The sequence below is a fragment of the Nomascus leucogenys genome, chromosome 13, assembly GCF_006542625.1.
Source record: "Nomascus leucogenys isolate Asia chromosome 13, Asia_NLE_v1, whole genome shotgun sequence".
Taxonomy (NCBI): domain Eukaryota; kingdom Metazoa; phylum Chordata; class Mammalia; order Primates; family Hylobatidae; genus Nomascus; species Nomascus leucogenys.
In genome coordinates this window covers 79,513,054-79,526,312 of record NC_044393.1, presented here as the reverse complement: position 1 = coordinate 79,526,312, position 13,259 = coordinate 79,513,054, and the positions used below count along the sequence as shown (strand labels likewise).

Sequence of the window (13,259 nt, the reverse complement as noted above, 5' to 3'; positions counted from 1 at the left end):
TAGAGAGAACCCCATTTACAACACAACCAAAAAGATTAAATACTTAGGAATACATTTGACAATAAATGTACAAAACTTAGAAAAAATATTAAGCCCCTTACTCTTGTCTGAATGTGTCCCCCCAAGTATGTATTTTGAATTCCTAACCTCCAAGTTCATGGTGTTGGGAAGTGGGGCCTTTGGGGGGTGATTAGATTATGAGAATGGAGCCCTTGGGATTGGAATTAGTGCCCTTATGAAAAGACTGCAGAGAGCTAGCTAGTCTCTTCTACCATGTGAAGACACAGCTAAAAGAGATGCCATCTGAACCAGGAAACAGGACCTTGCCAGTCACCAGATTTGCCAGTATCTTGATCTGGGACTTCCTAGACTCCAGAATTGTGAAAAATAAATGTTTATTGTTTATATGAAACCTAGTCTGTAATATTTTGTTATAGCAGCCCAAATAGACTAAGATACTCCTGAAAGACTCAAAGTATACTTAAACAAATGTAAAGATACCTTGTTTTTTGAAAAAAAAAAACAAAAAAATTTGTTTTTCAATTTTTTTCCTTGAGACAAGGTCTCATTATGTTGCCCAGGCTGCCCTCAAACTCCTGGCTCAAGCAATCCTCCCACCTCAGCCTTCTGAGTAGCTGGGGCTGTAAGCATGCACCACCATGCCCAGAGTTATTGCCTGTTTTTTAATAGGCCAAGTCAATGTTATAAAAATTTTATTCCTCCCTAAACTAATTTATAAATTCAATGGAATCCCAATGAAAATACCAACAGACCATATTATGGAGTTAGGCAGGTTGGTACTAAAGTTCACGTGGAAAATACAATGTAAGAATAGCTGGGAAATCACTGAAAAAGGAAAACCATGAGGGATGGGGTAGAGGGGAGAGGAAGCTAGCTCTACTAGTCAGTAAATCTAAGGCGTGTACAATTAAAACAGCATGGTACTGGCACATGAACAGACTAACAGACTGTGGAATAAAATTGCATGGTGACTATAGTGTGGTCACCTTGGTCAGACTGATCTACGTTTTTCAGATACAATCTGATACAGATGGAAAGTATAGAATTAGACCCATGGAATAGACTAAGACAGCATCCCATCTGTACCCCAAATGTGAATTAGAGACCCTGGTTCCTGGGGCCAGTGTTTTTCAGGTGTGAAAAGACAGAAGCATTTAACTCATTGGCTCTTGATTCTTGTTGGTTGAGGATTATCTTTAGCACAGAAATACCCCACACTTCAGGATTATATATGTCTGAGTGACACGTTGGCAACCACAGGCAGCTGACACTCCCATGTCAGAGAAGTAAGGGCCACAGACTGAGCCAGTTTGCATATTTGGAATGATGATCACTATTAGGTCACTTTGGATTCTTCATTCTAGTGAAGGTAAGGAAAGTGCTACTGTACTCATAGAGGTCATTGACCTTGATTCCTATCAGGAGCTAGGATCATTTCTGTATAATGGTGGCAGAAAGGACTCTGTCTAGAATTCATGGTATTCACATGAGTATATTTTGGTGCTTTCTTGCCTCTGACAGTGGTGGTAGGGATAAAGAATAATCAGTGGTTCAATCAGGGTGCACCCAACACGGGGCTTACATCCTTTGGGATAAAGGTTTGAGTCAATTATTGGAGAAGTAGCCAAAACTAGATGAAGTGCTGGCCAGTGGGGAGGGAAATGTAGAACGGGTGGTTTTAGGAAGGAGATGATGAATATCAATTATGGCCTTGGAATTAGTTGTAGCAGCAAGGATTGAACCATGTTCCACTCACCTTCCTTTATTTAGTCTTTTTTAGAAATAGTGATTGCTACCGTCTTGAAGCCTCCATGATAGATTAGACTTAATGGAGGACATGAACAAATTTGAGGGATGGAAAGGGTAAGAACAGTCTTCTATGCAGTAGTCTTAGCACATATACAAAGAATATGCTCCATAAATATTTGTTGAATTAGTAGCTGCATTAAGATAATTATGGGACAGTTGGAAATTGGCTAGGGGTGAACTCCACGGGAGAGATTTTAATTGATCTTATGTTAACCAATTTGATTTTTCTTAGTCTGACTAAAGACATGACTGGAAAAGAAGATGTATACCGAGGCCCGGCCATCAGAGCTCTCTGCAGAATCACCGATGTAAGTTCTCTGTTTCACTGAGTTATCAAATGGAACACTATGTTTATCTGCAGGTGGCCATGTAGATTTAGTAGGATTTCCTAGTCTGACTTTGTGAATTTTCAGTATAAGAGAAACATGATCACCAGAAAGGCTTTTGTGGCTCCAGGCTTTCTTTTTTCTTCAGATTTTTTTCCTTTAATTTATTTATGTTAGTCCATTTTCTCTCTTTATTTGCCCTCTTGAACTGTTGTAGTGAGGGTACATTGCTTGCAGGAAACAAAAACCCATTCAAATTTATCTTAAAAAGCTTTATTATAGGACACAAATCTCTCAGAATTTGAGGTGAAGCTTACAGGTAGACACCAGGGCAAGAAATTGGGCAGCTTTAAGAATTCAACAGCAGATTTTTTTTCTTTTTCTTTTTTGAGTCGGAGTCTCGTGCTTTCGCCCAGGCCGGAGTGCAGTGGCATGATCTTGGCTCACTGCAACCTCCGCCTCCCGGGTTCAAGTAATTCTCCTGCCTCAGCCTCCTGAGTAGCTGGGATTTCGGGCACCCACCACCACACCTGGCTAATTTTTTTTTTTTGTAGCAGTTTGAACAAACTGAAAACTTCATTCTTCTGTGTGAGCTGAACTCAAGTTTCAGAATAATCATCACCATGTGGGAGGCTTTTTGTTAAAATGCAGAAGAAATCTCAAAATACTGTATTTATATCTGCCTTCCACTGCTGCCAATATAGTAAGCATCTCCTACACAATCAACAATAAACAGCAAATGATGCAGTTCATAGAGTATTTTGCACTTGGAAAAAAATATATATCTGAATTGTAAAAAGAAATGTTTGGATTTTGTATGTCTTTTTTATTATTGTTAAAATACTAAATGAAACTCCTCAGCCTGGCATCTATTCCTCTGTCTATCTCAATAGCTTATCCTAGAGCCAGAAAAAGCCTTAAGGAGACAATGTCTTCTGGCTTCCAGATAAAACTTATCCAAATTTTTTGGCAACTCATCCCTAATGATTTTAAAATTTGAAAAGGCTTGTCTTTTTGTCTATCCTTAAACGCAATATCAAGTATTAGCTCCTAAGGGGGATCTAAGGAGTGGGGGAAATTTATTGTTCCTCCTCACCACAGTACAGTCCACAACCGCTGGCTGGCCCACAGGTGGCTCAGCACCTCCCTAGTCAGGGTGTCCCACCTCTACGAAAGCGCCAGCACTGAAGGTCACCCAGTGTCATTCTTTGTATGCAGTACACTCTTGATCACCAAATAGTATTGTGAAATACAGATCATTCAGCCGCTACCACCATCACTACTCCTACAGGGCACAAGAAAGCAATCGCCAATCTCTTTTATAAATGAACAGTCCTAACTTCTAGGCTCAGAGATGATAGATAAAACTTAGCTGTTGCAATTATATAATTCCCTGACATGAAATTTTATTGGATTTAATATCTACATGATATAGCCATTTAAGAGTATAACTTGAGGAAAAAGGAAAAATCTACCTGATCAAAAAACATGTTGGGGTGGCCTATCAGAATCTTAAACTTCCCCTTTAGCATCTATAATGAAGATATAGATGAAGTGCATTCATTCCATAATTACTGAGCTCCTATTATATGCCAGGCAGTGAGCACCTGCTCATCAGCTCATTGACAATAGCCATGCTCAAGATCCACACTCCTTATGTAACTTTCTAATTGATCTTCCCAGATAAGATTTCCCCAACAGGAGCGATAATCCAGTTCACTTCGTGGCTATAAGTATAAAAGAAGGCACTGACATTCTGTTATGTACATAACTTCCTATGAGTTTGATTTAATGCGACAAAACATGAATACCTTTGTGTGAACTGACAAAATCCACTTCTAGAACTGCAAAGCCAAGGACCGTATCCATGACCTTCACACTACACCAACTTGGAGCCATCCTTTTTGACTTCTCTCATAACTCACTTCTATTCCAAGAACGAGTCTTCCTCCTTACTTCCTAGGACATTTGCTTTGGTGTCTCAAAATAATGGATAGTCAGGGACATTGGAGTTTGGATATGCCTATATTAAGAAGTCTTCCAAGTGGGGTAAATGAAGATTTTCCTAGGGTACGGTAAGACTGCAAGGAATACCCAGGCAATATCCTCAAATCTGTCTGAGGAGAGTTTTAAAGGAATAAATTTCCAGATCTTCAACTTCCCTATGAAATATTTTCTAAAACCAGGCCAATGCCCTGCTAATTTTTGTATTTTTAGTAGAAACAGGGTTTCACGATGTTGGCCAGGCTATTCACTGTGGTGATTCATCATGTACTAGACACAGGCCCTCTGGTTGAAACATTTAAGAGAGAGAATCTGATTAGCCAGCAATAGGCCAGTAGCTTGTATCCACCTGTGTCTGAGTCAGATGTTTAACAATGATCCAGCTCATTATATCTGGAGGGATGAGATCGTGTAGTATGTTAGGCTGTGTCTTTCTGGGAACTCTGAGTAGGAAGAGTAGGCCAGGCATTACCAAGCAAATTGGATAATAGCTATATATCCATGCTTGGGTATATTTTAGGTGTATGTTTGTAACCTTCTTAAGTTGTAAAGGTTGAGCAGGACCAAATTATACATCTGATACATCTGGATCCTAGAAGGAGTGATAGAAATGCTTTAATATTTTTTGATGCACTGTTGTTCTGTTGTGATTGTTTTTTATTTTTTGCATTACATTGGTAGCAGCGTAAGACTTGACCATGCTAGTGCTAGCAATAAAACTCTTTTTTTCATCTGAATATTGCCCTCAGTCTTTTTACTCATCTTTATCTGCCACCACCTTCCCAGTGCTTTTTCCCAGTTAAAGTTAAAAAGAACTGTATTTCCAGAGGATTTTATGTTGAGGGCTCACTATAGTAGTACACTACACATTTAATTCTTTATGTATCTCAGATAATGAGGGATTACATTTGATTTCTGGGACTCTCTGGGATCTGTATATAATATGTGCCCTTCACATAGAGGAATCTTCATAACTTCAAAAGCAGGCTCTATCTCCGTATAGGAATTTCTTTATAACTTTCCTGATGGGTTCAGCCTCTACTTGTGTATTTCTTCCAAACTGAGATTCTCCATTTTGAGACAGTTTATTTCATTGTTGAACAGTTATTCTTCTTTATACATAATCTTAAATGTTCTTTCTTAAAGCTTCAACTTTGTTGTTTGGGTTCTGCCCTTTGGGATATTATTACTATATTATCATCCTTTTAGTGCATTCCAAATATTTGCACAGAAACAAATACAAGATTGGTTTTTGAAAATTATTTTGAAGTGTAAGAGTAATTTTGCATAAACATGTTTTTCCATAACAATTTTTTCTTTTTGAATGTTATTAGGGAACAATGTTGCAAGCCATTGAGAGATACATGAAGCAGGCCATTGTGGATAAAGTTTCCAGTGTATCCAGTTCAGCACTGGTGTCTTCCCTGGTAAGTGAACAAGCAGCTTCATAGTTCTTAAGCATGGTACGGTTTTGAGTTGCGAAAACAAAGTATCACTATGATTCTCTCACAGATGGCGGGGCGCCGTGGCTCACGCTTGTAATCCCAGCACTTCGGGAGGCCAAGGCGGGCGGATCACGAGGTCAGGAGATTGAGACCATGGTGAAACCCCGTCTCTACTAAAAAAAGAAAAGAAATTAGCCGGGCGTGGTGGCGGGCGCCTGTAGTCCCAGCTACTCGGAGAGGCTGAGGCAGGAGAATGGTGTGAACCCGGGAGGCGGAGCTTGCAGTGAGCCCAGATCGCACCACTGCACTCCAACCTGGGTGACAGAGTGAGACTCCGTCTCAAAAAAAAAAAAAAAAAAAAAAAAAAAATATGTATACACCTCTATTACTTTATCCAAGTGTGTTTTATCTAGAGCAGGGGTCCCCACCCCAGGGCTTCAGACCAGTACTGGTCCGTGGCCTGTTAGGAACTGGGCTGCACAGCAGGTGGTGAGTGGCAGGCAAGCGAGCATTACTGCCTGAGCTCCGCCTCCTGCCAGACCAGCAGCAGTGTTAGATTCTCATAGGAGTTCGAACCCTATCGTGAGCTACGCATGTGGGGATCTAGGTTGCCGGCCTCATATGAGAATCTAGTGCCTAATGATCTGAGGTGGAACAGTTTCATCCAAAAACTATCCCCCTGCCCTCTGTCCATGGGAAAATTGTCTTCCATAAAACCAATCCCTGGTGCCAAAAAGGTTGGAGATTGCTGATCTATAGGATCACTGAGCAATTAAAAACATAAAATTTTCGTATGTTTGAAAGGTTTTGGAAATCTGAAAATTATGTTGTACACATAATAAAAGAGGCGTAAGTGTGGGGTATGGGACAGGGAAGAAACCTAGGGCCCTTTTCTTTCATTTAAAATCTTCTTTATGACCTGCCTTTATGACTTCTACTACTTGTCTCTTTGTCCTCTGCTTTTTCTGGTGCCTTTGTCTACATGTGTCCTTCAATCCAAAGTTTCCTGTCCCACTTCTGAATTTCCTCCCAGGAAGTGGTCTTTTTTTTAGTAATATATTTTTCTTTCCATTTTTCAGCAGAACACAATTTATACATTAAAACCTATCATATTGCATTTGATTAACATCAGTTACCTATGTGTGAATGTGTAAGACATCTAAATACAAGAGATTGTGGAATATAATTGGCTGAGTTTTGTAGCAGAGAATATACTAGTACTCTCTTCCAGGGGAGTTTCCTGGAAGTAAAGCTTGTTACAATAACGTTATTTAAGCACCATTCTGTTGACTGTCCATCCCCATCCTGTTCTTCCTCTTTCATTACTTCCTTTTACACACCTCTCCCAGCTTACATATACTCACCTTTGTAACAGGTATGGGAGAAAATACTTCTGGTTTATCAGTTGCTCCAGGAGTAGAGACACAAAATAGACTTATAAGAGCTACATAGTTTTCTTCCTTTTGGGAAGTGTCTGTGATTTTCCAAGAAAACTAATTCATGTTTCCAAGCTTCTAGTGACCATGCACTATTTATTCTCATTTTTTTTTCTTCTGTATTTAGCACATGATGAAGATAAGCTATGATGTGGTTAAGCGCTGGATCAATGAAGCCCAAGAAGCTGCATCAAGTGATAATATTATGGTCCAGGTACTGTCATTGAATCACATTAACTTGTCTCAGGATCAGCATTCTTTAAACCTGTATTGTAGGGGCAGTGTATTGATTCCCTAGATAAACATTAACTAAAGGCAAATTAAGCAGCTACTAGTACGTATTCTGAAGTAGGAATCTCACTAATTATGATTACTGCCATTTGAATACTGCCCTTCAAGTGTTTTGTAGAAGCTAGATGACCCTTTGTAGGAATATTTGGGAAAGATTTTTATATTCAGTAGTAGATTGAGATGCTCATTGCAGTCTTTTATTTGAAAAATAATTTGTGTAAAAAGATAATTCCAAGTTCTGAGGCCTTGATTATAGGCATTATAAAAATCATACGGAGCAGCTTTTACTTTATGAAAGTTTGAAACCATTTTGTCAAAAAGAGCTTCTTTTGATATTTATTAGGTTATTCTTAAGAGGAACAAGATTAAATTCTTCACTGGAAATTGTATGTAAAGTACCCCATTTTATTTGAGAGGGTGTTTATGCCCTCTTGATGTTTATAACTTCTATGGTAGCATATTCAGTTATTAGGAAACAGAGTAGTCATTTTTCCCTTGGGAAACACTCCCGTTCTCCTGACTCTGATCATGTGTTTTTATACAAAGTGTCAAGATAATAGCACTCTTGTAGCCTGCTTTAGGAGATTAATCCTTTAATTACTAAGGTGGCCACAGATGATGTAAAGCCACTCGTAGAGACAGCTAGCACCAGTAAAGCCCTGGACCCGAGAGCGTGTGTACTGAGGATGTGTGAGCCAGTGTTGAGTCTGCTAGAGCCATCTTCAGATTGTATGTCACCTCCCTTATACCTGCCAGTCTGAATTGACAGCTTCTGGGGGGTAAATTAGAAACGTTTAATCTTTTTAGTCTTGCCTGTATTTAGCTCAGTGTGAAAAAAAATTTGTGTATCTGTGACCTGGGTATTTTAAAGAAATCTTTAATCTAGTTCCATGTAATTCTATTTTTGTGTAAATATTTTGATGTCTTTCTAATCCATGTCCCATCTTCTTTTTCATGTTCTTTAGTACCATGCATTGGGAGTCCTGTATCACCTTAGAAAGAATGATCGACTTGCTGTTTCCAAGATGTTGAATAAGTTTACTAAATCTGGTCTCAAGTCACAGTTTGCTTACTGCATGCTGATCCGAATTGCCAGTCGCTTACTAAAAGAAACTGAGGATGGGTAAGTGTCTTCACCTAAACCTGGGTTATTTTCCATTTGCAAAGTTAATATACCTTAGAGTTTATTTCCTTCATGAATTTTTTTGGGGCAGTGCTGACTTTACAGATGAGTTCGATGTTTTTCAATTTTTTAAAAAAATTATGGAATTTCAAGTCACACTTTTTTTAACCTTAATGTATGCTCTTGTATATGCACTTAATTATTAATAGCACATTAACAAACTGATATTGAACAAAAAATATATGCATTGATCATAAGATATATAGATAATTAAATATGAAAGTTGGCGGGGACATTAAGAATTATCCTATCTATCCCTTTTATTTTTATAAAAGAGAATGTTGAAGTACTGCATTTAGTGATTTGCCCAAGATCATTCCGCAAGTCTGAGGCACATAAGATGTGACCAAATATACTTCAGCAGTCTTTTGAAGGCTAGGGAAGGGCAGGAAAGAGATCTTTTGAGGTATAGTAAGCTGGGCATGGATCTAGGGAGCAAAGAAGACCCCTTCCCCAGCCTGAAGGCTTATGGCTTAGCTCTAAAACAAAGATTTCTTATGTGGCCTGGGAAACTGAGGTGTAACACAGAGAAAGATCTCTAGAATCTGCCACTACTACTAATGCCCTGCTGAAAGGGGAATCCTGATCTGTTCCTCAGATCATTTGTAAACAGCAGATAACTGAATTTAATTAAAGCTGCAGCAAAGTCCTGACCCAGATCAACTATTAACTGCTAAAAATGAAAAGAGACCTGCACTTTTCTAATGTTAAGTATTATTTACATCAGTCTCTACTGCACCTTTATAAGCAGTGTCTAGCAAACAATCAAAAAACACAGAGAGTCAGGGACATGTAACCCATAAACAAGAGGAAGAAAAGCAGTCAGTAGAAGCTGACTTACAGATGACCCACATACAGAAATTAGGAGGCAGTGACTTTAGAAATTACTAGGCAGTGACTTTTAAACAACTTCCGTAAAGTGAACACCAAAGGAGTTTTGTAAAGTGAACTTTTGTAACTTTTGTAAATTACATCTTTCCACTAAAGAGTGGAAAAGATGGACAAAATGTGTAAATGGGTAAGGAATTCAATAGATAAATAGAAACTAGAAAAAAAAATCTTGAACCAAAAAATACAATATCAAAAATAAAAAATTTTTTGAAGCCCTTAATAGCAGATTGGACACAGTGGAAAAAAGATTAGAGAACTTAAAGACAAGTCAATAGAAATTGTCCAAACTGAAGCATAGGGAGAAAAATAGGAAAAGAAAAGAAAATAATAGAACATCTGAAGCCTAGGGAATATATCAAAAAGTCTAATACTTGTGTAATGAGTCTCAGAAGGAAAGGAAACAGAATGGAGCAGAATAAATCTTTGAAGCGGTAATGGATGTGTTAGTCCGTTTTCATGCTGCTGATAAAGACATACCCGAGACTGGGCAATTTACAAAAGGAAGAAGTTTAATGGACTTACAATTCCACGTGGCTGGGGAAGCCTCACAATCATGGTGGAAGGCAAGGAGGAATAAGTCACGTCTTGAATGGATGGCAGCAGGCAAAGAGAGAGAGCGCTTGTGCAGGGAAACTCCCATTTTTAAAACCATCAGATCTCATGAGACTTACTGTCATGAGAACAGCACGGGAAGGACTTGCCCCCATGATTCAATTACCTCCCACTTGGTCCCTCCCATAACACATGGAAATTCAAGATGAGATTTGGGTGGGGACACAGGCTAACCATATCAGTGGATGAGAATTTTCCAAAATGAATGAAAGGGGCTGGGTGCAGTGGCTCATGGCTGTAATCCTAGCACTTTGGGAGGCTGAGGCAGGTGAATCGCTTGAGCTCAGGAGTTCGAGACAAGCCTGGGCAACATGGCAAAACCCCATCTCTATCAGAAGAAAATACAAAAATTAGCCAGGCATGGTGACGCAGGCCTGTGGTCTCAGCTACTCAGGAGTCTGAGGTGGGAGGATTGGTTGAGCATGGGAGGCTGGGAGGTGAAGGTTACAGTGACCTGAGATGACACCACTGCACTCCAACCCGGGTGACAGAGTGAGATCCCCATCTCAGAAAATAACAACAAACCCAAAATGAATCCAAGATGGCCAGTGACACTCAAGTAGGATAAATAAAAGCCACACCTAATCATAACCTAGTCATATATATCACAAGTAAAAAGTTGAAAACTAAAAGAGAAAGAATGAAAGAAAAGCTTGAAAGTCGCCTGTTTTTAAAAAAAGGCACATTCCATGCTCATGGGTTGGAAGAATCAATATTGTGAAAATGGCCATACTGCCCAAGGTAATTTATAGATTCAATGCCATCCCCATCAAGCTACCAATGACTTTCTTCACAGAATTGGAAAAAACTACTTTAAAGTTCATATGGAACCAAAAAAGAGCCCGCATCGCCAAGTCAATCCTAAGCCAAAAGAACAAAGCTGGAGGCATCACGCTACCTGACTTCAAACTATACTACAAGGCTACAGTAACCAAAACAGCATGGTACTGGTACCACAACAGAGACATAGATCAATGGAACAGAACAGAGCCCTCAGAAATAATGCCACTTATCTACAACTATCTGATCTTTGACAAACCTGACAAAAACAAGCAATGGGGAAAGGATTCCCTATTTAATAAATGGTGCTGGGAAAACTGGCTAGCCATATGTAGAAAGCTGAAACTGGATCCCTTCCTTACACCTTATACAAAAATTAATTCAAGATGGATTAAAGACTTACATGTTAGACCTAAAACCATAAAAACCCTAGAAGAAAGCCTAGGCAATACCATTCAGGACATAGGCATGGGCAAGGACTTCATGTCTAAAACACCAAAAGCAATGGCAACAAAAGCCAAAATTGACAAATGGGATCTAATTAAACTAAAGAGCTTCTGCACAGCAAAAGAAACTACCATCAGAATGAACAGGCAACCTACAGAATGGGAGAAAATTTTTGCAACCTACAGAATGGGAGAAAATTTTTGCAACCTACTCATCTGACAAAGGGCTAATATACAGAATCTACAATGAACTCAAACAAATTTACAAGAAAAAAACAAACAACCCCATCAAAAAGTGGGCGAAGGACATGAACAGACACTTCTCAAAAGACGACATTTATGCATCCAAAAAACACATGAAAAAATGCTCATCATCACTGGCCATCAGAGAAATGCAAATCAAAACCACAATGAGATACCATCTCACACCAGTTAGAATGGTGATCATTAAAAAGTCAGGAAACAACAGGTGCTGGAGAGGATGTGGAGAAATAGGAACACTTTTACACTGTTGGTGGGACTGTAAACTAGTTCAACCATTGTGGAAGTCAGTGTGGCGATTCCTCAGGGATCTAGAACTAGAAATACCATTTGACCCAGCCATCCCATTACTGGGTATATACCCAAAGGACTATAAATCATGCTGCTATAAAGACACATGCACATGTGTGTTTATTGCGGCACTATTCACAATAGCAAAGACTCGGAACCAACCCAAATGTCCAACAACGATAGACTGGATTAAGAAAATGTGGCACATATACACCATGGAATACTATGCAGCCATAAAATCGATGAGTTCATGTCCTTTGTAGGGACATGGATGAAACTGGAAACCATCATTCTCAGTAAACTATCACAAGGACAAAAAACCAAACACGCATGTTCTCACTCATAGGTGGGAATTGAACAATGAGAACTCATGGACACAGGAAGGGGAACATCACACTTCGGGGACTGTTGTGGGTTTGGGGGAGGGGGGAGGGACAGCATTAGGAGATATGCCTAATGCTAAATGATGAGTTAATGGGTGCAGCAAACCAACATGGCAAATGGATACATATGTAACAAACCTGCACATTGTGCACATGTACCCTAAAACCTAAAGTATAATAATAAAAAAAAAAGAAAAAAAAGGCACATTAGATTCATAGATTCAGGGTAACAAAAATAAGAATGGTTGACTTCTCATTAGAAAAATGGATATGAGAGGATAATGGACGTCTTAAAATTGTTGAAACAACTGAAAATCTAGAGTTCTATACTCTAAAAGTATTCCTCCAAATGAAGGTGAAATTAAAACATTTTCAACCAGGAAAAAACAAAAACCTGAAAGGATTTGTGTCCGCATACCTGCATCATGAAGGATGCTAAAAGGAGTTTTTCCAGCTAAAAAGAAATGATAGTAGATGGATGCCTGGATCTTCAGGAGGAATGAAGAACAAGAGAAACGGTAAATGTGTAGGTAAATTAAAAGGTAAATATGTAGGTAAATTATAAATATGTACAATTTTTACTAAAACCAGCAGCAAATTGTGGGGCTTATATATATGTAGAAGTTAAATATATGAAAATAGTAGTATAAAGGGCATGAGGGAGAAAAATGGACATTTGTAAAGTTTTTGTATCATTCATGCAGTAGTATATTATTTGATGATACACTGTGATAAGGATGAATATTGTAATCTCTTGAGGATGAATATTATAACTAACAAAAAAATTTGTAAAACATATAGATCTTAAATGTCAACAGAGAAGATAAAATGGAATATTTAAAAATATTCAGTTGAGCTTCCTCCTTCCAATAATGGTGTAGCTTGGCCAGCTTAATCCTCCTGCAAATAATGATTGTCATTAATACAAAGATATGCCTTCCCCAAATGAAGATAACCCACAACAGTATGAAAATATTGGGGAGTGGTGAAAAGCAAGCAAAAACTGGAGGGAAGCAGTTGATGCCTGAAAGACAAAAGGTATACTGGGTGAAATTTGTGGGGTTTTTTTGCTGTTCTCCT

At 38.7% G+C, this 13,259-nt stretch overlaps 1 protein-coding gene across 3 annotated transcripts in view; it reads left to right on the top strand.

The window, feature by feature from the left end:
* The window catches only part of COPG2 (coatomer protein complex subunit gamma 2), a 160,501-nt gene that overhangs the window by 51,005 nt on the left and 96,237 nt on the right, over positions 1-13,259 (top strand). For all 3 annotated transcript variants that reach the window (XR_004032961.1, XM_030825607.1, XM_030825608.1), the window contains 4 exons: positions 2,063-2,138; positions 5,495-5,587; positions 7,169-7,255; positions 8,298-8,455. Coding sequence is in view for 2 of the 3 variants with exons in the window: in XM_030825607.1 (XP_030681467.1) it covers positions 2,063-2,138; positions 5,495-5,587; positions 7,169-7,255; positions 8,298-8,455 (414 nt within the window). In the remaining variant the exon portion in view is untranslated. The remainder of the gene's footprint in view (positions 1-2,062; positions 2,139-5,494; positions 5,588-7,168; positions 7,256-8,297; positions 8,456-13,259) is intronic.